This window comes from Neophocaena asiaeorientalis, unplaced genomic scaffold, assembly GCF_003031525.2.
Source record: "Neophocaena asiaeorientalis asiaeorientalis breed wild unplaced genomic scaffold, Neophocaena_asiaeorientalis_V1.1 scaffold19, whole genome shotgun sequence".
NCBI lineage: Eukaryota > Metazoa > Chordata > Mammalia > Artiodactyla > Phocoenidae > Neophocaena > Neophocaena asiaeorientalis.
This window is the reverse complement of record NW_020173388.1, coordinates 8,449,079-8,475,421: the sequence shown is the minus strand read 5'-3', so window position 1 is coordinate 8,475,421 and position 26,343 is coordinate 8,449,079. Positions and strand designations below refer to the sequence as shown.

Here is a 26,343-nt window from a genome sequence, read left to right as displayed (position 1 = left end):
GGCAAAGTTGCACGTAATAATAACAAAGTTTTTACTCTGGCTCTATTAAAGTTGTATATTTTCATTCTTACAGGTAAGGTGCTTACCTCTTAAGAGCTAATATCACTTTGTTCCTGTTACTCTATCATTAGGAATAAGCTTTTCAAGGCCTGCATCTTTTATATCTAATTTCTATAGAAGAAATTACATGAAGCAAAAAAGGATCAAAAGGAAAAGATGACTTATGAAATTATTCACTGAACTGAAAGTAAATGAAATTATTGGGACAAATACTGAGACTGAAGAATTCTATATAAAAACATATACTTTAAACATGCATTCAAGAAACGGAAGAAGCAACTCTGGACAGCTATGGTAATGGAAACCACCTCAGTCCAAATATATCCATCCACACATTTCCCCCCAAAATCATTCAGTTCATTAATAACAAACAAAATCACTCAAATCCTATGACCTCAGCAAAGCCAGAAGACAGAAATTTCTACAAACTTCAAATTACCTGTAAGTAGAAAAATAAACACCAATTCCTAGCAGAGCTATTTCTCAAGCTCCCATATAGCAAGTCTTTTCAGAGAGCTTGGTAGAGTTCTGGAAAAACTGAGCAGAAAAGAGAAGAGGGGCACTGAGCTAACATCACACAAGAAAGACAAAGTCCACCATAAATGTAAAAATACTGAAAAAGTCTTGGTGGATCAGAGCACCAACTAAAGAGAAGAGACTTTAAAAACTGCACAAGAATCAAGGAGCCAATATTGGAAAGGCAACACTCTGCGGAACAAGACAGTAAAAAGGGAAGGCGCCCTTTGGAGATGACACGACAAAGGGAAAAAGAAGCAAGAGAGGGAAATTTAGGATCTTGAAAGACCAAAGAAAACAACTTCTTGGGACTTCCCTTGTGTACCAATGGTTAAGACTCCCGTGCTTCCACTGCAGGGGACACGGGTTCAATTCTTGGTCAGGGAACAAAGATCCCTCATGCGGAGAGGCACGGCCAAACAAAAGAAAACAAAACAAACAAAAGAAAAGAAAACTACCTCTTCTCATCAGTCCTCACCCATTAATAAAGCAAAATTGTCCTCTTAACTCTCCCTACAAAACTTATGAAACTAAAAATTATAATGTTTTAAAATTTCAACAAAATAATTTTAATATTTAAAAAGAATAAAATTTGACTTTCCAATTTAAAGCATGAGTCCAGAGTATAAGAGACAAAAACAAATTTAAGATAATATTAACAGGCATTTTTCTGCAAGTATTTATGCTCAAAAAGTCAGACATAAACTCATATTCTCAAATTTAATCTGAGGGCTTCCCTGGTGGCACAGTTGTTAAGAATCTGCCTGCCAGTGCAGGGAACGCGGGTTCAAGCCCTGGTCCGGGAAGATCCCACATGCTGTGGAGCAACTAAGCCTGTGCACCACAACTACTGAGCCTGTGCTCTAGAGTCCACAAGCCACAACTACTGAAGCCTATGCTCCTAGAGACTGTGCTCCGCAACAAGAGCAGCCACTGCAGTGAGAAGCCCATGCACGGCAATGAAGAGCAGCCCCCACTCGCTGCAACTAGAGAAAGCCCATGCGCAGCAACGAAGACCCAATGCAGCCAAAAATAAGTAAATTTTAAAAATTTATGTATATAAAAAAATTTAATTCTGAGTAAAATATACTTACAAAAAACCCACTTTATAGACTTAAGTGAAATGGAGCTCAACAAGTTAGGTTAATTACATATTTGATCATGATAAACAGAAAAAAATGTAATTTTTTTCTCCCTCTGCATAATCCACAAGGAAAAAATTTCATTTTTAAGTAAGGAAAATATAGAGGTCATATCCTAGTATGATAAATGCTACAACAGCAACATTTGTAATAAACAAAAGCTACCTTTTAAATCTATGATTTAAAAACTGTGCCTAAGTAACTATCTGCAAGTCAACTTTTGATCCAACAAAACTCTGGCTGACACTGTTATCTGAAAAATCTGCTATAGGAGTGCTTCTCCTGTATTTTTTTAAAGCAAATTTTTTTTCTAACAAAATCTTATACAGAATCCCCAAGTGGAAAAAAGCAGAACTGTCCTGGTTGAAATCAAGGTAAAGTATCTAGAAGATGAAATAGTCTACACTTCTTTCTTCCAGATCTCTACTGGAAAATCTAGGTCTCCAGCCCCTAAGGACCATACTGAAAAATATTCCTTGAAGTATTCTATAAAGGGTTCTGAATTATGAAAATATACCAGTTAAAATGATTTTAGTAAAACAAGAATATTTCTTCAGTCCACTTACCTACATTCCACATAAAGACTTGTGATCTTGCAGTGACATTTTACTCTAAGCATCTGAACACAGGGAGGACACTCTCCAGGGTGACATGGCAAAACACACGGATGAGGACAACCTGGCGGCCGTGATTTAGAGCACCCTTCTTCACATTGAAGGCATTCTGGGCCAGCCTGATAAGTACCAAGGAAATAAGTCATCTAAATACAGAAGTCTAACATTTCTATATATGTTAAAGTTATAAAATTTATATATCCCATTAAAAGAAAGTACTTCTGTAGCTCTTAGAAATACAGTTAATAAAATGGTGCCATGCTTTCACTCTTTTAAAAATATTCAAAATGAATAATAGCAAGATCATCAATAGGACCATTATTCACAAAGATTTTGATGTCTACAAACCTCATTTGATCAAACTACCTCACCTTTAAAATGGACTTGTGATTACATGAAGCATCCCTATTAAAATATAAATTACTTCTTAGTCAGTGGCAGAAAAAAAAAAAACAGAGTAAAAACATTTTCCACCCAAGAAGCATGATCATCACCTAACTAAAAAAGCAACACACAGGCTTCCCTGGTGGCGCACTGGTTAAGAATCCACCTGCCAATGCAGGGGACGTGGGTTCAAGCCCTGGTCCGGGAAGATCCCACATGCCGCGGAGAAACTAAACCCGTGCGCCACAACTACTGAAGCCCGTGCACCTACAGCCCATGCTCCACAACAAGAGAAGCCACCACAGTGAGAAGCCTGCACACCACAGCGAAGAGTAGACCCCGCTCGCCACAACTAGAGAAAGCCTGCGCACAGCAACAAAGACCCAGTGCAGCCAAAATAAAATTAATTAATTAATATAAAAAAGAAAATTAATTATCTCTCTTTCATAACCAATTTTTAAAAAGTCACTTGGGAATCTTGTTAAAATGCTGAGGCGGGGCCTGAGATTTTGCATTTTTAACAAGATTCCAGGTGATGCCAATGCCACTGGTCTGCAGACAACACTCTGTGTGGCAAGGGTCTGTAGCATACATAATATAGAAGAAATGCATGTGTATATCTATGCATGTGTGATTATGTACGTATACATATGTTTCCTTTTTTATTTGTTTTTGATGACAGACTTTCCTCAAAGAGAAAATATCCTCATTCTTCTTGCAATCAGTCAAAAAGTATTTCAGCCCATGTTTGCTTGCGAAATACACACCATTGCGATTGCCATCACCTTCACACCTTTCCCCAGTTAACCACATTCCCACTCACTACAGCCAATGAATTAGGGTTATATTTGCTGTTAATGGTATCAATCAGAGCCATCCCACATAAGAATGGCATTGACTGAACTGAGATCTGAGGGTAAGGCAAGGGAAGGAAAGAGACTAGAACAGAGGTAAGAAGCAAAAGAGCTTTGATTTCAGTTAATTCAATAAACACTTATTGAATACCTGCTGTGTTATAGGCTCTGTGCTATACCTCAAGGTAGAAACTGCATTAAAAATTCCAAGGGCACTTGGGTCAAGAGAGACCTATTAAGAGCCTTTCTCCAGTGGGTCTCAATTGAGATGTTACAGTAAGGAATTAATTTTTAAAGTTTCTGAATTATTTAACCTTTAATACATAAATTAGAATGATTGCAAAGTTATCCCCCAAAATAATATAATTTCCACTCACTTACACTGCAGTAGCCTTCCCTGAGTGGGAGATAGGGTGGATTTGTAGCTAAATTGAGAAGAATTGCACATAACTTATAACCCATATTTCACCACAGGCACTGATGCCTAGGAAGCCATGTTGGGATAAACCAAGGTAATTCCCCAAACATGTCATATCACTTCTTAAAATGAGTTTTTTCTGATTCATCTGATATTCTGGAAGTCTAATGGAAGAAAGCCATACAGTAGCTATTCTCTAACTAGTTAAAGTGGTTTTGAATCATTATGTTAGTTTGATTTTATAATTCCAATATCTTTTTCATTTTATCATGAGAATATTTTTATTGAGGATCAAGGCATGACTCAGTGAAGAAATTATAAGCAATACGATTTACATATATATCTGCACATGAGGAAGAATGATACTATAGACATTTATGTTGTCATGCATTACAATTACCAAATCAAAGACCAAAATATCTAATATTGCAAGTGAAATTTTCAATAACACAATTCATAATAATAATTTAAACACCTGTAAATGTAATGTTACTTAATAATAAAATTAAGCTTAAAATCTTTGGCTTATTCCTCATTAAGCACACTTGCTAATATTATTATGATTCCCTATAGAATGGAAACCTAGGAAAAAACATTATTTTAAAAATAAAATTTAGTATTAATTAAAATTTGATTAGCTACATTTGTTTTTCCTTGTGAAATGGCAATTTTTAGACATCTTTGAATGGTTGATTTCTCATATGCTTGTAAAATGCTTTCAGTAAATTTCACATAACTTATACATATCCTGTATCTGTGATGGTATTTACTTCCAACAAAAGATTGAGAATTTATTAAAACTGTGAACATCTACCCTATGTATTCGGTTTAAAAAACAGCTGACAGCAAATGCTCCACACTAAACTTAGAGATATAAATGGATAGCAGTAGAGGTGATACTGCTACTTACTATCTAAAAAGAGACACAATTTCTGTACTTTTATCATAAAATCAAACCTTATGTATTAACCCAGGTATAGCATGTAAACAGTACCAAATTAAAAGGCATATTCTTATGAACTAGCACAAAGATACAGAGAGATATACACCAAGTTGTTAAAGTTGGTTGTCTGAGGAAAGGCAAGGAAGGAGAAGGGATGAGGGCAAGAAAAAGGAAAGAGAAGTTATAGCAAAATGGAAAATATTTATGGCAAAATTATTGAAAAAAATGTTTCAAGCATACGGTAAGCATGTACACATTCAACTCAAGGACATTACCTTGTTTTTGTCAGTGCAGGAATCAATTTCAGTTACTTTGTGGCACTCTTTCATACATGTATGATTCTGACAATCTAAGGTTCGTCCACAAACTCTCCTACAAGAGTAGGGTCCTACGGTGTGGCATGGTAGTGGGCTCACCTTAAAATTTAAGAAAAAAAGGAAAATCAGCAACACAGACATACACACACAACCTATAGGAAGCATGTTTCAAAAATGACTCTGTTATCATTTGAGAACAAGTTTCATCTAATACATTTTCATTAATAATTGTTATTATCAAAATCAAAGTAACCTATCCAAAAAAATCCAAAGAATGAATGTCAAGGAGCAAAACATTCTATTCCTAAAAGGGAAATTCAATGTAATGATTCTGCAGTGAATGCATATACATAGGCTAATTCTCAAATAAAAGCACTGTGTATTTTTAAAATTAGTAGACAAACTCTTGTACTCTTTAGAGCACTAAAAAGACAATACATTGACTTTGTTATTTCTAACAACCATCATATAGAAGAGGTACATAGATTACAAGCTTTACTTAAAGTTTGTGCCTGTAACTCACCTCATGCTTCCCAAGACATTCCCTGAAAGACAAAAATAAAATGAAATGAAACATTATACAGTCTTCAAAAGAATATTTTTAAAGCAAAGATGCTAACTCTACTAGTTTTTTTGTTAATAAAAAATAAGCACATAGGTTGCAGGATACAAAGTTAATATACAAAAGCCAATTGTTTTCCTATATACCAGCAATGAACGACTGGAATTTGAAATTAAAAACACACCACCATTTATACTAGCACACACAAAAATGAAATACTTAGATATAAATCTAACAAAATAGATACAAGATTTATATGAAGAAAACTACAAAACACTGATGAAAGATCTAAATACATGGAGAGATATTTCATGTTCATCTATAGAAAGGTGCAATGCTGTTAAAATGTCACGTCTTCCCAACTTCATCTAGATTGAACACAATTCCAATCAAAATCCCAGGAAGTTATTTTGTGGATATCAACAAACTGATTCTAAGGTCTATATAGAAAGACAAAAAACCCAGGATAGCCAACACAGTACTGAAGAACAAAGGCAGAGGACTAACACTACCCAACTTCAGGCCTTACTATAAAGCTACAGTGATCAAGACAGTACAGTACTGGTGAAAGAACAGACAAATAGATCAATGGAACAAAACAGAGAGCCCAGAAATAGACCCACACAAACATAGCCGATTGATCTCTGACAAAGGAGAAAGGCGATCAAATGGAGAAAGGGTAGTCTTTTCAACAAACGGTTGGTGCTGGAACAAAGGAACATCCACATGGAAAAAAATACAAATAGACTTTATACATTTCACAGCAGTTAATTCAAAATGGGTCACAGACCTAAATGTGAAATGCAAGACTATAAAACATAGGAGAAAATCTAGGTGACCTCGAGTTTGGCGATGACTTTTTAAATACAACACAATCCATGAAAGAAAAATGGTTAAGTTGGATTTCATTAAACCAAAAACATCTGCTCTGCCAAAAACACTTAAATAAAAACTGGTTTTCATTAACACAAGCCACAGACTGGGAGAAAATATTTGGAAAACACGTATCTGGTAAAGAACTTGTATCCAAACTATAAAAGAACTCTTAAAAACTCAATAATAAGAAATTAAACAGCCAATTAAATAATGGGCAAGATTTGAGCAGAGAACAGACACCTCACCAAAGAGGATATACAAATGGCAAATAAGCATATGAAAAGATGCTCAACATCATATGCCATTAAAGAACTGCCAATTAAAATGAGATATCACTGCACACCTATTAGAATGGCTAAAATCCAAAACACTGACAACAGCAGTTGCTGGCAAAGATGTAGAGAAACAGGAACTCTCATTCATTGCTGGTGATAATGCAAAATGGTACAGCCACCGTGTTAGTCTGGCAGTGTCTTATATAGGTAAACATAGGCTTACCGTATGATCCAGCAATAGCACTCCTAAATATTTACCCAAATGAGTTGAAAATATATGTCCACACAATAACATGGACATATGTTCTGTGAACATGAACGTTCACAGCAGCTTTCTTCATAACTGCTAAAACTTGGAAACAACTAAACTGCCCTTCAATAGGTGAATGAATAAACAAACTGTGGTATATACATACAATAGAATATTACTCAGCAATACAAAGAAATGAGCTATCAAGCTGTAAAAAGACATGGAGGAAACCTAAATGCATATTATCAAGTGCAATATGCTAAAAAGGCTATATACTGTGGGATTCCAACTATAGGACATTTTGAAAAAGACAGAACTATAGAGAGAGTAAAAAGACCAACAGTTTCTAGAGGCTTGAGGGCTGGGGAGGTGAGGGATGAACAGGAGGTTCTTAGGGCAGTGAAACTATTCTGTATGGTACTGTAATGGTGGATACATGAGATTATGCATTTATCAAAACTCATGGACCGTACAACCGAAAAAGTAAACCTTTACCAAGGTAAACTATAGACTTTCGTTAATAATAATGTATCAATATCAGTTCCTCAACTGTAAAAAAATTCTACTCTAAGAAAGAAATTGTATTACCTGGACAGTTCATGTGACAAATAATATTTTTCAACATATACTTCATAATAATAATTTTGTTATACATGCCACTGAAAAATCATTATATCAGAGTTAGAAGGATCTTTATACATATGTTTTTGGTTTTTAAACTGAGATAAAATTCACATACCATAAAGTTTTTACTTTTAAAGAGTACAATTCCACACTAATATAAGATATTAAGGGAAACTGCGTGTGTGTGGCAGGACCATATGGGAACTCTTTGTATTTTCTGTGAAATTTTCCTGCAAACCTAAAAAAGTCACCTAAAAAAAACAGTCTATTTAAAGAAACAAAACAAATATTTCATTTCCCTTTAAAGGGACTGGTTTAGCAATTGTCTTGTGATCCTATTCTGGCCAGTGAAATGTGAAAAGAGTTTTACTATGGGGCTTCTGGGAAAGGTTTCCTTAGTCTTTAAATAAAGAAGAAAATGATGGTTGAAGGCTTAAACAGTGTCCATTTCTCCCTTTGGAAACTTCACTAACTGGATGGGAAGTTTATCAGAAGGGCAAGTAGCCTGAGAGCAAAAAGGACACACTGAGGATAAAATGTAAAGACAGAATCCAGGCTCTTGACGATAAATCACTGAATCAACCAGATTAACCAACCATGAAGCAGCAGTTCTACCTCCAGTCTAACTGTGCAAGGCATAAATGTTACAATGTCGCTTTTTATTTAGGGTTTTTGTTACTTGAAACAAAAGGCACCCTAAATGATACAGCACATATTATATGTGTTATATGCACATGTTCAGAATTCTTTTATCACATGGCCAAAATTATTATTAAATGTAATGTTATTTTTAAAACAAAAGGGCAAGAAAACAGGAACACTGTACTCTAATATGAAATTATATTAACTGGATAGTTCATGTGACAAGTAATATTTTTTAATATATCCTTTACAATAATAATTTTGTTAGACATGTCACTGAAAAATCGTATCAGAATTAGAAGGATCTTCATATACGTTTTTCTCCTTTTTAAAACTGAGATGAAATTCACATACCATAAAATGTATACTTCTAAAGAGTACAATTCAGAGGAGTTTAGTATATTCATGAGGTTGTGTAACCACCGCCACTACTTAATTCTAGAATATTTTCATAACCCAAAGAGAAACCCTGAAACTATTAGAAGTCACTCCCCATAGTCTCCTATCCTCAGCCCCTGCAACCACTACTCTACCTTCTGTCTCTGTGGATTTGCCTACTCTGGACAGTTCATATAAATGGAATCAAACAGCATGTGGCCTTTTGTGTCTGGCTTCTTTCATTTAGAATAATGTTTTCAAGGTTCATCCACGTAATATGTAAATGTATCGGTAATTCATGGATTTTTATAGCTGAATAATATTCCATTGTATGGCTATACCACATTTTGTTTATCCATTCATCAGTTGATAAAAAAATTGTTTTCACTTTTTGGGCTATTAATAATAATGTTGCTATGGACATTCATGTACAAGTTTTTATGAATCTATATTTTCAGTTCTCTTGGGCATAGTCCTAAGAGTAAAACTGCTGGGTCATACAGTAACTCTATGTTTAGTCTCCTGAGAAACTACCAAACTGTTTTCCAAAGTAGCTACACCACTTTACATTCCCAACAGCAATGTATAATGGTTCCAACTTCTCCATATCTTCACCAATACATCATATGTCTTTTTTATTTTAGCCTTCCTAGTGGATGTAAAATGGTATCTCTTGGTGGCTTTAATTTACATTTTTCTAATTAATGATATTGAGCATCCTTTCACATGTTTACTAGCCATTTGTAGATCTTCTCTGGAGAAATATCTATTCTAAGCCTTTGACCATTTTTAAATTGGATTGTCTTTTGGTCTCTCAGTCTAAGAATTCTTTATATATTATGGATAATATACAAGATATATGATTTACAAACATTTTCTACCATTCTGTGGGTTATCTTTTCAATTTTTTGATAGTGTCCTTAAAGCACAATTTCTTGATAATGTCCTCTGACTTAATTTTCATAAAGTGCAATTTATTTATCTTTTCTCTTGTTGCTTATGCTTTAGGTGTCATATCTAACAACCAATGCCTAATCCAAGGACACAAAGATTTACACCTATGTTTTCTCCTAAGAGTTTAATAGTTTTAGTTCTTACTTTTAGGCCTCTGATCAATTTTGAGTTACTATTTATATATGTTGTGAGGTAGGGGTCTGAGTTCATTTTTTTCCATGTGAATATCCAGTTGTACCAATACCATTTGTTGAGAAAAGCATTCTTTCCCCCATTTAATTATTCTGACAGTCTTGTCAAAAATTAATTGACCATAAGTGTATGGATTTATTTCTGGACTGTCAGTTCTATTCCCTTGATCTTTATGTCTATCTGAATGCCAGTATTACAGTCTTTGGTCTTCTTTAATTTCTTACAACAATGTTTTCTAGCTCTCAGTGTACAAGTCTTGGATTTCTTTTATTAAATTTGTTAAATAAACAAAATGTTTGTTCTTCTTAATGTTATTGCAAATGGAACTGTTTCCTTAGTTCAATTTTCAGATTGTTCACTGTTAGTGTATAGAAATAAAATTGACTTTTGTATATTCATCATGTTTCCTATAAACTTACTGAACTTATTTAATATCTCTAATAACTTTTGTGAAGATTCCTTAGGATTTTCTATATACATGATCATGTCATCTGAAAATACAAATAGTTTTACTTCTTCATTTTCTAGTCTAATTGCTCTAGCTAGCACCTCTAATATAGTATTGAATAGAAGTGGCAGAACAGACATCCTAGTCTTGTTCCTGATCTTAAGGGGGAAAGCTTTAAATCTTGCACCATTAAGTGTGATGATGTTAACTGTGGGTTTTCATAGATGCTCTTCATCAGGTTGAGGAAGTTCTCTTTTATCCCAAGATTGTTGAGTGTTCAAGAAAGCATGTCAGATTTTGTCAAATGTTTTTCTGCATCTATCAGCTGTCCTTTATTCTATTGATAAAGTATTAACAGTGATTGATTTGAATCAATGATTGATGAATGAATGATTGATGTTGATTCAACTTCATATTTCTGGGATATACCCAACTTGGTCATGATGTATAAATCTTTTTACATGTTGCTGGATTCAGTTTGCTAGTATCTGGTTAAGAATTTTTGCATCTATATTCAAAAGGGATATTGGTCTGCAGTTTTCCTGTGATGTCTTTTTCTGGTTTATTATCATGGAAATAGTAGCCTCACTGAATAAGACAGGAAATGTGCCTGCTTAGTGAAGCATTGGTGTTAATTCTTTAAATGTTTGGTAGAATTCACTAGTGAAGTCACTGGTCCTGAGGTTATTTTTGTGGTAAGTTTTTGGTTACTAATTCAGTCTTTTTACTAGGTATATTCAGATTTTCTACTTCTTCTTGATTCAGTTTCAGTAGTTTGTGTGTTTCTAAGAATTTGTCCATTTATCCATGCAAACAGTAACGAAAAGAGTAGGAATAGCTATACTGACCCATCAAACTCTAGCTGGGGAAAATGACTCAAAAAGACATCTAGAGGAGCGTTTTAAGCAGTATGCAAAATATATTTGGAAAAGAATGAAACAGAAAGAGAGACTACTTTATAGGCTAGGCCTGAAATAATGATGAACTGAAGAAAGAAAAAGGGGAGAAGTTTCTCAAGATACACTTTGAACTATGTCAAAAGATTTTTTTTAAAAGCTAAAATTCTAATACTTACATAGGAATAGGCACTTGACACGGAGGACAAGGCAATGCAGTCTGAATAAACGCTGGTTCAGACGGCTGTTCCCAAGGGCCTGAAGGCTGGTGCTACAAGTAAAATAAATAACAATTTTTAAGTCAGAGGGGTTAAATCATATGGCCGATTTAAGGATCTAAGAAAAAACAGTTCCACGAATCCTCTGCTCAAGCCGGCTGAAATTTTTTCAAGTACTCAACAAATTGTGCTTATTGAGATATTTTATTCCATCCTTAAATTCTATCAGATTGTTCTCCGCTAACACGTTTATATTAAAAATTGAGCCAGATTCCAGTTTTTAAATGACAGAACAAAGGCAGTATAGACTCCTTCACTTCTCATAAGCCAAAAGAATAAAACACAGAATTGTAAAATCCAAATTCCACCAATAGAATTTAATCTCCTTTATTTTGTTCACTGTTGTCTCCCCAGCACCTAGAAGAATGCTTAACACATAGTAAGAATTCAATAAATATTCACTGAATATGTGAATGAATCTTTGAGGAAACCAGGAGATATTTATAACCCTAAACTATAGTATATGAAGGAAGACTGACAAACTCATCTGTATGATGATTATAACATGACCATCACACTGTACTTGCAAACATTTTATTGATTTCTCCTTTTCTATATTGTGAATTTCTTAAGACAAAAACCAAGTATCATTTACCTTATACCCCAGCTCCTATCACAGTGTTTAACACCCAATAAGTACTTCATCATTGCTTGTTGAAATGACTAAGTAAAATTAAGAAAATATGACCCACAGCAATGCATTATGTCTTAATAGTACTGTTCCCTTACCCTGCCAGTTTGCTTTATTAATGCTTGATCATGACATGGAGCAGGACACAAGTGACCACATTTCTCCAAAACCTTTCGGCAAGGTTGATGACATGGAGGACAAGAGCCAAAGTGACAGCGATGTTTTTCTTGACTTGTATGATGGCAAGTTGGTGGTCGACTAAATCATAAAGTACAATTTTTAAAATTACTTTTGATCATTGAACGATTATATCTAAAGTGCAATTATCTATTTATATACCTTCTAATTCCATACAGAATGAGCATACTGTGAATATTAATATTTTAGAACATTAAAGCAAAATTGAAAATACTAACAAAATGAAAAATCGGTATGAATTTAAATCTGTAAGACACCAGATATAAGTCTGTTCAGAGCTTTGTACTAACCTGCACTGCTCTTTGCACTTGGGGGGTCTTGTGGTACGTTCTCGGCCACAGGGTACTGTCACCTTTGTATTACCACAATTGCACTTCACATCTACAGTTTCTGGGCAGGGATAACAGCTACCTGAAAAAAAGGTCTGAAACTTAAAGAGAAATTTCTTTAACTACCCAAATTCCCATCAATAGTAGAATCAATAAGTTTAGTATATTCACACAATGGGATACTCTAGGATGAGAATAAATGAATGAACCTCACACATATAACATTGAGCAAAAGAAATCAGACACCATCAATATACAGTATATGATTCCATTTATATAAAATAAACAGGAAAAACTAATCTATGCTGTTCAAAATCAGGATGATGATTACAAAGGACACAAAAAGTTTGGGAAATGCTGGTAATGATCTGTTTAATAATCTGAGTTCTGGTTATATGGTTATGTTCAGTTTATGAAACATCATCAAGCTGTACACCTGCAATTTGTATACTTTTCTATATCTACACCAGTACTTCAATAAAAAGCTTTAGAATTTTCTTTAAAATTTTCTAAAAGTTCTGTTCTAAATAACAAATTTAACACATTACTCATTCAAAACTACACCAGCAAAATGGAGCTAAGTCTTTGGAAAATCTAATTTAGCAATAATCTTCCTGGCTTAGTTTCATACATACATCTACTCAAGTACATTATTTTTAAATAAATTCTCCAATAAGAGTGACTTCTCTCATAAGGTTATTAACAAGTACAGTCAATTTTCCATTACTCATGCTTTGCGAAAGACTCTAAAATCTCATTTTAGGCTATAATTCCAAATACTTCTCTTCTCAACATTTCAAAAGGAAACATTTTTAGGGTTTCAGCTTTTTACCTTCTTTTGTTATGGGTAGAAATACACAAAGACCAATTGAAAAGAAATCTTTTAAACAAGCTATAAAGTTCTCTCCAAGGCTTTGACATCATCCTAAGGGCTTTCTTCCCACTCTAGTTTTCCGAATAGGCTACCCCATTAGAAATGAAATAGTAAGAAAGGAAGGGCTTCCCTGGTGGCGCAGTGGTCGAGAGTCCGCCTGCCGATGCAGGGGACATGGGTTCGTGCCCCGGTCCGGGAAGATCCCACATGCCGTGGAGCGGCTGGGCCCGTGAGCCATGGCCGCTGAGCCTGCGCGTCCGGAGCCTGTGCTCCGCAACGGGAGAGGCCACAACAGTGAGAGGCCCGCGTACCGCCAAAAAAAAAGAGAAAGGAATAAAGAGTCTTCAACTAGGAAGTAAGTATCTCAAGAAATTGCTGCCTAGGTGTCAGGTCCAAGCAAAATACTGAATAGCAATTAACCTGATAAAAAGCAGATTAATGATGAAAAATAGTCTGGTTAAAAGCCTCTATTAGTTCAAAACAGTTCCCTAAAACAAAAGAGGTTAAGAATTTTGATTCAAATAATGATCACAGAAAAAGAAATAAAGTAAAAAGCACCACAGGGAAAAAACACACGTGTATTATACAAATTATCAAATTTATACTTCAGTGTTTTGATAACTATAATCCAGTAAAGTATTATCTTGATGGTAATGCAAGCCAAGTTATCCTGACTCACATGATCAAACTTTATTTTGGTCTTTCCAAAAGAAAATTTGATGTCACATTTTAAAAAAAATTAATAGTGACATTTATGTCAGTTCTTACTCAGCACATTATATTAATTTCCATACTTAACAATGATAATTTTCATTCACCTTCAGCAATCAAAGAGAAACTTATCAAACATAACCTTTTTGCCGCCCTAAACTACAGCATCACTTTTCCTTTTTTAAAATTAAATCTTGAGAATAAGGGATAATTTCCCTGAACAGTTTTCCTAATGAACTCATTACAGACACCTGTACAACATGACATAAATTCATGTAACTTCAGTGATAATATTTTTTAAATGAAAAAGGAGCATACAGAGTATAAATACAGTGACTAGTGCGTCAAAAGTCCAGTAATTCTAGAACCATAACCATAGAAGGCCTTAAGCTTTAAAGAACTATAAGTCAAGCTTTCATATATTCACAGCACAAACATGCACGTAACACCCTCTCCCTATGAGTTACAGTACAACTTGATTATGAAGGTATCTAGAATAATGGAAAATGACATAAAATAATGATTCTATGTATCTTATGTAACTGAGTATTAAACAAATGGTAAGAGTTGCACAACGGTATCTTCACACACTTTCCATTAAGGTAAATTTTTTTTAGGGGCTACTAAGTTTCTTTTCTAAAAAATAAACATTCTGCCAAAAACTAATTAATAATAATTGAACCTGGATCTGATCAAACCTCTAGCCCCACTAACAGTTTATAGAAAATACAGAGGAAAATGTCAAATAGTACCGCGGAGATGCAATCTGCAAAATCCAGACTCTGTGAAACTAAATAAAACAACCTAGTTTCTTAAACAAGTGACAAAGGAAAATATATAAAAAGATGGAAAATTATAGAAAAAGAGGGAAATTACAGATTCATAGACTTTAGAGACATCAACCAACTACAATGTCAATCTTATTAAGGTTTCTCAGTCATACAAACTGAAGTAAAAAATGAAGGCATTTATGAGACAAAAAGATATGTGAACACCAGATATTTGCTGATATTAAGAAACATTAACTATTTTCAGCTTAAGAATCCATCTTTCAGAGATGCATATTGAAGTATTTATGGGATTTGCTTCAAAATAATACAAGAGGGGGATATGCTTTCAACATTTCTCCACTAAGAATGATGTGTGCTCTGCCCTTTTTGCAGATACTCTATATCAGGTTAAGGATGCTCTCTTCCATTTCTAGTTAAGTTTTCATCATATATGGATGCTGAATTTTATCAACTGTTTTTCAGACATTTACTAAAATGATCTCATTTCTCCTTTAATCTGTTAATGTGATGGAAACATGTTATTAGATTTACTAATCTTAAACCAACCATACATTACTGCAATAAACCCAACTTGGTTATGATACATTAAGGTTTTGGATAGCTAATACTGTAGTACCAGATAGCTGGATTTGAGTGGCAAAAACTTTAATATTTTACAAACATGTTCATCAGTTAAGACTGGCCTGTAATTTTCCCTTACTTTCCTTGAAAGATGATATAATGAGCTGGAACACATTACTTTTTTACATACACTATCAAATAGTTCACAAAGAGATTAAACTTATACATACTTTAAATGTTCATTTGTTAAAAATCATGTGTAAAAATCACCTAGGCCCGGTGTTTTCTTGGTGAGAAAATTCTAAACTACTGATCCAATTTCTTTAATGGTCATACAACTAGTCAGGTTTGCAACTTAAAGTGAAGGCTATGTTTTAACAGTGGTCTCCAAGGCCCTATACATATTCTCCTTTCCCCAGCAATCATTTATTGCACCATCTCTCTGACCTCGTCTCCTGACATGAGTCCCCCTGAGCAACCACTTCAGTCCTCCTTCAAATGTTCCTGTCTCAAGGCCTCTGTAATCAAACTACCCCATCCCCATTTCCCCAGGGCTTGATCCCTACTTCTCTCAGGATTCCCCACACATGTCATTCTTTCAGAGTCCTACTCTGACCACACTATATAAAACAGTATATACCATCCCAACTATCACAATTTTACTCTAATTTTCTTTCTATACTTGTCACTATCTGATATTCTATATTAATGTGATTATTTACTTGTATTCTAATTGAGGGAGAATTAAAAAGTAAGCTCCATAAAAGCAGGTACGTTGTCAAAATTGTTCACTCGTAATTCCAGTGCCTGGTACTTAGTAGACACTCAAAAATACTTATTGAATGAATGACTAACTTTAGAATGTTAATGAAATTCAAATTTAATGGGTCAGTGATATACTATGACTACAAAAGGAAATAAAATCCTTTTACATGAGAACCAAAAAACCAGTTCTAAACTTTACAATTTAAAGACACTTGGGCTTCCCTGGTGGCGCAGTGGTTGAGAGTCCACCTGCCAATGCAGGGGACACGGGTTCGTGCCCCGGTCCGGGATGAACCCACATGCCGCGGAGTGGCTGGGCCCGTGAGCCATGGCCGCTGAGCCTGCGCGTCCAGAGCCTGTGCTCCGCAATGGCAGAGGCCACGGCGGTGAGAGGCCCGAGTACCGCAAAAATAAATAAATAAAGACACTGACATTTTTGGATTGGGTTGTTTGTTTCTTTGATATTGAGTTGCTTGTATATTTTGGAGATTAATCCTTTGTCAGTTGCTTCATTTGCAAGTATTTTCTCCCATTCTGAGGTTTGTCTTTTCGTCTTGTTTATGGTTTCCTTTGCTGTGCAAAAGCTTTTAAGTGTCATTAGGTCCTGTTTACTTTTGGTTTATTTCTATTTCTCTAGGAGGTGGGTCAAAAAGGATCTTGCTGTGATTTATGTCATAGTGTTCTGCCTATGTTTTCCTCTAAGAGTTCTATAGTGTCTGGCCTTACATTTAAGTCTTTAATCCATTTTGAGTTAATTTTTGTGTATGGTATTAGGGAGTGTTCTAATTTCATTTTTTTACATGTAGCTGTCCAGTTTTCCCAGCACCACTTATTGAAGAGGCTGTCTTTTCTCCACTGTATATTCTTGCTTCCTTGATCAAAAATAAGGTGACCATATGTGCGTGGGTTTATCCCTGGGGCTTTCTATCCTGTTCCAATTCTCTATATTTCTCTTTTTGTTCCAGTACCATACTGTCTTGATTACTGTAGCTCTGTAATATAGTCGGTAGTCAGGGAACCTGATTCCTCCAGCTCCGTTTTTCTTTCTCAAGATTGCTTTGGCTATTTGGGGTCTTTTGTGTTCCCATACAAATTGTGAAATTTTTTGTTCTACTTCTGTGAAAAATGCCATTGAAAGTTTGATAGGGATTGCACTGAATCTGTAGATTGCTTTGGGTAGTATAGTCATTTTCACAATGTTGATTCTTCCAATCCAAGAACATGGTATATCTCTGCATTTGTATCATTAATTTCTTTCATCAGTGTCTTATAGTTTTCTGCATACAGGTCTTTTGTCTCCCTAGGTAGATTTCTTCCTAGGTATTTTCTTCTTTTTATTGCAGTGGTAAATGGGAGTGTTTCCTTAATTTCTCTTTCAGATTTTTCATCATTAGTGTATATGAATGCAAGAGATTTCTGTGCATTAATTTTGTATCCTGCTACTTTACCAAATTCATTGATTAGCTCTGGTAGTTTTCTGGTAGCATCTTTAGGATTCTCTATGTATAGTATCATGTCATCTGCAAACAGTGACAGCTTTACTTCTTCTTTTCCGATTTGGATTCCTTTTATTTCCTTTTCTTCTCTGATTGCTGTGGCTAAAACTTCCAAAACTATGTTGAATAATAGTGGTGAAAGTGGGCAACCTTGTCTTCTTCCTGATCTTAGTGGAAATGGTTTCAGCTTTTCACCACTGAGAACAATGCTGGCTGTGGCTCTGGCACATATGGCCTAAATAGACATTTCTCCAAAGAAGATATACAGATTGACAACAAACACATGAAAGGATGCTCAACATCACTAATTATTAGAGAAATGCAAATTAAAACCACAATGAGGTATCACCTCACACCAGTCAGAACGGCCATCATCAAAAAATCTACAAACAATAAATGCTGGAGAGGGTGTGGAGAAAAGGGAAACTTCTTGGGTGGGAACTGTGGGTAGGAATGTAAACTGATACAGCCGCTATGGAGAACAGTATGGAGGTTCCTTAAAAATCTAAAAATAGAACTACCATACGACCCAGAAATCCCACTACTGGGCATATACTCTGAGAAAACCATAATTCAAAGAGTCATGTACCACAATGTTCATTGCAGCACTATTTACAAGAGCCAGGACATGGAAGCAACCTAAGTGTCCATCGACAGATGAATGGATAAAGAAGATGTGGCACATATATACAATGGAATATTACTCAGCCATAAAAAGAAACAAAGTTGAGCTATTTGCAGTGAGGTGGATGGACTTAGAGACTGCCATACAGAGTGAAGTAAGAAAGAGAAAAACAAATACTGTATGCTAACACATATATATGGAATCTAAAAAAAAATGGTTCTTAAGAACTTAGGGGCAGGACAGGAATAAAGATGCAGACATAGAGAATGAACTTGAGGACACAGGGAAGGGGAAGGGGAAGCTCAGACAAAGTGAGAGAGTGGCATGGACATATATACACTACCAAATGTAAAACAGATAGCTAGTGGGAAGCAGCTGCATGGCACAGGGAGATCAGCTTAGTACTTTGTGTCCACCTAGAGCGGTGGGATAGGGAGGGTGGGAGGGAGATGAAGGAGGGAGGAGAAATGGGAATATATGTATATGTATGGCTGATTCACTTTGTTATACAGCAGAAACTAACACACCATTGTAAAGCAATTATACTCCAATAAAGATGTTAAAAAAATAAATAAATAAAAATAAAGACACTGACAAATCAGATAACATCCACAGGGAAATGCCTATGGGGTTAATATATCTGCCATTTTTCCTAATGGGGAGGCAATATGGTATAACTGAAATATTATTAAACTTTGGGTTCACATCCTGACCCTGCAACTAGTTCTATGACCTTGGGCCAACAGTCTCTTTGCCTGCTTCCTCCTTTTACAAAACAACACTAATACCTTCCAAGATTCCTGAAAGGATTAAGACATTAAGGGAGATATCTAGTATCCACCTAATCCCAAAGGAAGACAACAAAAAACAGTACAGTAGTTTTTCCCAGGTCACAAAGCTGTTATTGGGTTGGCCAAATTTGTTCAGGTTTTTCCACAGATATGGAAACACCCAAACAAACTTTTTGGCCAACCCAGTACTACGTTCACTTTTGACTCAGGACCTCTTAATTTAAACCCATGCTCTTTCCACTACCTTATACTATCTTTCAGTAGATTCCATTTCATACCAACATACTCCAAATGAGTGAAGTTAACTCAGTTTTCAATCTCTAACAACTTAGGCACCCCTGAGACACTTTCAGGTGGTCTGCAAGAATTTATGTACATAGATTAGAATTTTCCAGAAGCTATATGACAAGGGATTATCACAACAGATTGAATGCAGAAGCAGATATGTGAATCCAGCTATCTTCTATTAAGCTAGACATTAAAGACATTTGCAAAAATGTAAAACAGTATCATTCTTCTCACTAAACTTTTTTTAGAACGTAGCTATTTTTCACAAAAAAGTTACTGTATTAAGATGTAATGGGTACTATGGTACTATTTTTCAATAAAATAATAAATATTATTATATTTTAATTTAATTTCAAATACAATAAATATCAGTAGATAAAATCCACATTAACTAAAGGTCTTTGGGCCCAAAAAGAGTGTAAAAGGTCCTTGAGACCAAAAATTTTGAGAACCACTGGACAGAATATATACAATCCTTTACTAGATTTAATTTCATATCAATGTCTAAAATTCAAAATACTACTGAAAAACCTATTAATTAACTTAAAAACTATGTGGGGAAGGTTGGGTAGAAGTAAGGAAACAACATGGTATTATTGAAAGAACAGAAGTTTATATTCAAAAGGTGTGGGTTCAAATCTTGGCTATAATGCCTTACTAGATATTTCCCTAAGTAAATCACTGAATCCTCTTCAGCTTAAGTTTCCTCATCCATAAAATAAAGATAGTGGCAACTGCTCTAACTTCTCAAGATTGCTAAGAGTAAGATAATAAATGTGAAAGCTCTCTATCAACGAGAAAGCACTATGTAAATATAAACATAAAATTACAGCTGTTGTTAAATTTTACCTCTATGGCAGACAGATGGACACTTATGGTTTCTACATCCTAAAGTCCGTCCACAGTTTTGATCACAAGGTGGACAGTTTCCAGGGCAACACTGAAGGGAAAGCAATACATAAAGAACAGGTAATTTGAAAACCGTACGTAATATGAATGTCATTACTAGTTATTCACAGAACTTAGGGAAATCAAAAGATAGTTCTTTTCACTATGAGAATAAAAGTATTCAAGAATATCAACATTCTTGTGTAGAATACGTTGTACTAAGAACTTATAAGTTTAAGTAGACAATGACCTAATTTAGTGAAGTCAAGCTAAATTTTCTTGCCCTTTAGTTAATTATTCTATGACTTAAAATAGTTCCATAAGATAGTTTCTCTTCTACTTATCTACACAGAAATTGACAACACTAACCACAGGAATGGATCTGGTCAAACCCTATAGTCAATTCAGGCAAACAATCTGGCTATTTTTAAAATTTAATTACAATAAAACCCATTCAATATATAGATTAGTTTGGCAGTTATTTTCAAACCAAAGAGTCAGAGACTAACTAAAGGAAAGAAGGAGAGATAGGCTAATTGCTTCTAGTGCTGTTTTGTTACTCCCTGATTTCCAATCTGTGAGAAATATAGCTGTCTATGACCTGTCCCAATTTTCATTCATGAACACAAGGCAACTACTTAAAGTTCCATCTTGCCATTCTAACTCCTTGACAAACTTTGGAAAGGAAATACAGACTACAATTTTCTTAAAGAAACAGGTTTTTAACCTACTTCAGAACAAGTTTCAGTATATAAAAATAGCTCAAAACAAAGTACACATTATTGAAAAGCAATTAAAAGTTAAAATAGTTCATTCAATTAAGCAAATATTTACCAAGTAATACTATGTGCCTATCACTTTCCCAGTGGCAGTGGGAAAAAAGAAGGTTATGTGGTCCACAACATGAATAAGCCTTTAGATGTTTGTTTCTCACCATGATGAGTAATAATGACCAGATTTACTCTCCTGCCTTAAACAGCTAGAAAATCAGACAAAATATTTGAAACAGCAGTTTTTAGACATTAGACAACTAGGCAGCACAGGACAGAAACCCCTATGAGAACAGAAACAAACAAGGTGAGTCCTATGATAGCACAAGCTTAGACCTGGACACAAGGAAAAAGATCACAAGCAGAGTCCAGTGGTCTTACCAAGTTAAGGAGACAAAATTCATAGTTCAGAGAGGCAAGTGTGGTTAGAATTTGTGGAGAAGTGGTAGCACAAAGCATGAAGTTTATAATGTCTGGAAACCAATCAAAAGTCACCTAGCAGTAAAGAATAACCCAAAAGGAAAAGAAAACTCAATCAACAAAAATAGACCCAGAAATGATAGATGACAGAATTGGTAGACAAGGACATTAAAATAGGCATTTGAAGTATAACCTATTCACTTATATTCAAGAAGACAGAAGAGAGCATGAGCATGAAAAGGACAGACATGGAAGATATAGAAAAAGTCACAACTCCAAGTCTCAGAGATGAAAAAATACTGTCTGAGACGAAGAAACACAGGATGGGATAAACAATGGGATTAGACAATGCAGAAGAAAATTAGAGAACTTGAAGACAAACAATATAACATTAAATGTGAAAATTAAAAGGACTAAATAATAAATGTAGCATCAGTGACCTATGGGACTTCAAGCAGCATGACATACCTGTCACTGGAGTCTCAGTAGGCAATGGGTGGGGGAAATATTTGAAGAAATAAAGATTGAAAATTTCACAAATATGATGAAAACTATAAAGACATACAAGAAGCTCAACAAAAGTTGTACTAAAGAAACATGAAGAAAGCTATACAAAGGAACATCACAAATAAATTACTGAAAACTAATGATAAAGAGAAAAATCTTTAAAAATAGCCAAAGAAAAAAGATACATTACATACAGAGGAACCAAGATAACAGAGATAGTGGAGCAATGTGTTTAAAGAATGGGAAAAAAATTGTCAAACTAAAATTCTACAGTAAAAATATTTTTCACAAACAAAGGCTAAAGACAGTTCACAAAAGTTGCAAGCATTCATGACGAGCACTACAAGAAATGTTAAAGGAAGTCCTTCAGACAAAAGAAAATGAAATCAGATAGAAACCTGAATCTATATAAAAGGATGAAAAGCACCAAAAATCATGAGTTTGATGATAAATATAAAAGACTATTTACTTTTTCACACTCTTTAAAAGATACCTGTTAAAGCAAAAATAAAAACAACACATTTGAGGTTTATAAAATACATGGGTATAAAATGTGTAAGAATCGAATAAAGGAGGTAAAATGGAATTATTGAAAGACAACACTCAAACAGAAGACACAAAAAGAGGGAAAAGAACAGATGAAAAAATAGAAAATAAATAGCAAAATTACAGACTTAAATCCAACCATTTTATTAAAGATCACAATAAATGTAAATGATCTACACCCAAATTAAATGATAAAGATTTAAAATAAAATAATTATCTAAATAAAACAATTATCTAATTGCTGTCTATAAGAAATCCACTTCAAATATAAAGATTTGAGTAAGTTCAAAGTAAAAGAATGGAAAATATATACTGTATGAACACTAAGCAAAACAAAGTTGAAATCACTATATTTAATAGATTTAAGAACAAAGTATCTTACCAGAGATAGAGGGATAATTCATAATAAAAGGGACTCAAAAAAACTTCAAATCTACAGACTCAATAAAACTTTCCAGTTGACCTTATACTGAACCAAGATTCTATAAATAAGATCTGAACAGCAGAAGTTAAGCCTCTAACATGCCAAACAAACTACCACTAACACTGCTATGATGTTTTAAAGTCAGGGAACAGGGACTTCCCTGGTGGTGCAGTGGTTAAGAATCCACCTGCCAATGCAGGCAACACAGTTTCAAGCCCTGGTCTGGGAAGATCCCACATGCCGCGGAGCAACTAAGCCTGCGTGCCACAACTACTGAGCCTGTGCTCTAGAGCCCGTGAGCCACAACTACTGAGCCCACGTGCCACAACTACTGCAGCCCGTGTGCCTAGAGCCTGTGCTCTGCTGCAATGAGAAGCCCACACACTGCGACAAAGAGTAGCCCCCAGTCGCCGCAACTAGAGAGTGCCCACGCGCAGCAACGAAGACCCAATGCAGCCAATAAATAAATTTATTTTTAAAAATAATAATAATAAAGTCAGGGAACAGAAACAGCCAAAGAACCAAGTAGAAGGAATTATGCATAGGACAAAAAGAGACCCTTGTTATTTAACAATCTTGTAAGATTTCCCACTAATACAAACAATAATGTAGAATATTTATTAATATTTCATATGGAAAGCAAAGAATATGCCTAAGTATTTGAGGAACAAGTCAAGATGGCACTTATCATGGGCCCAAAGATGAAAAATCTAAGAGAATTTTAAAATCAGTTTTCAAAGCTTATTACCTTTCTCCTACACTGATGCTTCTGACAGTCCCGCAACTTAACACACTTAGTTTCACAAAGATACGGTTTATGACACGGCATTCGTTTAGTATGCTTTCCACAACGACAATGCTTCTCCACTTCCTGGAAGAATCAAATAAATGCTATTAAAATTGACTTTCGTTGACATGATTTTTACACTGTAATCTCTATAATTACTAAAAAATGAAAGAGAAAATTTTAAAAGTGTTTTGTATGAAAGACTTTTTAAAAAATAAAGGAGAATTTCCTAAGACATTTGTTTGTTCCAAAAAGGCTTCACAGAATTTCCATTATTAAATTTAGTAAAAATTTGATGTTAAATAGTAAAACAACATCACATGTTAAAATCCCTTATATCTAGTTACACAATAACATCTACACATCTAGTTTCAGGAAAACAAGAAAACTGGATTATCTAGTAGTATGTCAAAACCAGAATGACATCTAGGCATTTTTTCCCCTATCATCCCTAGGCCTAATTCATCACTGCTTTGAATATCTTCTGAGGATAAACAACCCCACACTAGTCTATAAAAATGACAACATTCAAACTTTTACCAAGCAAAACAAAAAAAAGGTAATTTCAGATTTAATTGCTGGCATACTCTCCTACTTCATCATAAATATTAGATCATGACACAGATGTTTATGAAAACAATTACAAAACAATCCCACTTGACATATTATGACAGATAGCTGTTAAAAGTAATCATTATAGGACATGACTAACTTGTCTACATGTTTCACAAGGACCTCGGTGACAACGCTGTGAACATCTGTGGATTCCACATTCAAGTACTTTGTCACAACTGTCTCCACAAGTTGGTACATCTTCTGTACAAGGCAAAGAAAACTCTAGAAGCAAACAAAAAAAATCAATATTAAAAATAACATACATTATTATAAAGTACTAATAACGTGCCATGTACTTCTGGATTCCTAGAGAATGACAGGTCTTTCAGACTATGAACTTTTGCATCTACATATTTATTGGAAAGTTAACTTTAAAGAAAATAACCCCTATATTTGTAAAGCTTATGCCTTTTAAAAAGAATTTGATACATGACAAGTTACCATTCTCAAGAAGCATATATATATATATATTTTTTTTTTTTTCCTTTCTTTGAGGTACGCGGGCCTCTCAGTGCTGTGGCCTCTCCCATTGCGGAGCACAGGCTCCGGATGCACAGGCTCGGCGGCCATGGCTCACGTGCCCAGCCGCTCAGCAGCACGTGGGATCCTCCCGGCCCAAGGCATTAACCCGTGTCCCCTGCAACAGCAGGCGGACTCTCAACCACCGCGCCACCAGGGAAGCCCCAAGAAGCATATTTCTATGAGCTAACTACTTCAGAAATACTTTTCTGAAGAAATGAGTAAGCCCATGTAAACCACTATGAAGAATTCTACAATATATAGAACAATAAAAAAAATTTGCTCTAAACAACCTCATAGGATGGAAGAAAAAAATAGATCTAGACTTAAAAACTATGAAACTGACCTTTAACATAAACATATTATAACAAGTGTTTGCAATAATCTTATAAATATGTGCGCTGGTACTGGTGCTGAGTCAAGAAAGTGAAGTTGAACTGTAACCCTTCTAGGCCTTTATCTCAAAGTAGCCCAAACTAAATTCACCTATAATCTAATACCCAACAATAACAATAGCTTATAATTATTAGGTTTCCTTTATGTGCTGGCCACTATACTAAATACTTTACGTGCATTTTATCACTTAATTCTCACAAGTATCTTATGAAGAAGGTACTATTATTGTCCCCATTTAACTTGAGAAAACTGCAGTTCATGAAGGTGAGATTTGAACCCACATATGCCTAGTCATTTTTTTTTTTCAAATTTTAGCAGAGATTTATTCATGGACGGAAAAAAAGGGAGAAGGGGAGAGGAACTAAAAGGAACGTATCTTGGAACACTTACATTCATCATAATCTTATTTAAACAGATTTACATGTGTCCGCACACTGTTCAGAATGGTGACCCTTGGATAATCGAAAATAATGAATCTCGAAAAACAGCCTATTATTTTCACTCTACTTCAGTTTTTTTCTGGGTTTTTTTGTCTGTTTGTTTCTTTATCAGCATGCAGAGCAATTTACTGACATTTACTTCCCCAAATGAGTTTTCCTCACTGGTTGAAAGAACCGGGGAGTTGGGAGAGGGTACAGATGGAAACCAAAGGTACACCTTCAATGTGCTTTGATGGACTGAAAAGCGGTTGGTCTGAGATTGACAAGCCCCCTATTTCAGAGGCTCAGGAAGTTTGGGCCCAAAATCTGAGTTCTTAATCCACTATGCTATATTGTCCTCTCATCCAA

At 34.9% G+C, this 26,343-nt stretch overlaps 1 protein-coding gene across 2 annotated transcripts in view; it reads right to left on the bottom strand.

The window, feature by feature from the left end:
• The window catches only part of NFXL1 (nuclear transcription factor, X-box binding like 1), a 53,308-nt gene that overhangs the window by 13,255 nt on the left and 13,710 nt on the right, over positions 1–26,343 (bottom strand). For both annotated transcript variants that reach the window (XM_024746747.1, XM_024746748.1), the window contains 9 exons: positions 24,738–24,862; positions 23,987–24,109; positions 20,533–20,623; positions 12,743–12,863; positions 12,353–12,512; positions 11,525–11,616; positions 5,772–5,793; positions 5,207–5,347; positions 2,285–2,451 (listed from right to left, as the gene is read on the bottom strand). In XM_024746747.1, coding sequence (XP_024602515.1) covers positions 2,285–2,451; positions 5,207–5,347; positions 5,772–5,793; positions 11,525–11,616; positions 12,353–12,512; positions 12,743–12,863; positions 20,533–20,623; positions 23,987–24,109; positions 24,738–24,862 — 1,042 coding nt within the window. The remainder of the gene's footprint in view (positions 1–2,284; positions 2,452–5,206; positions 5,348–5,771; positions 5,794–11,524; positions 11,617–12,352; positions 12,513–12,742; positions 12,864–20,532; positions 20,624–23,986; positions 24,110–24,737; positions 24,863–26,343) is intronic.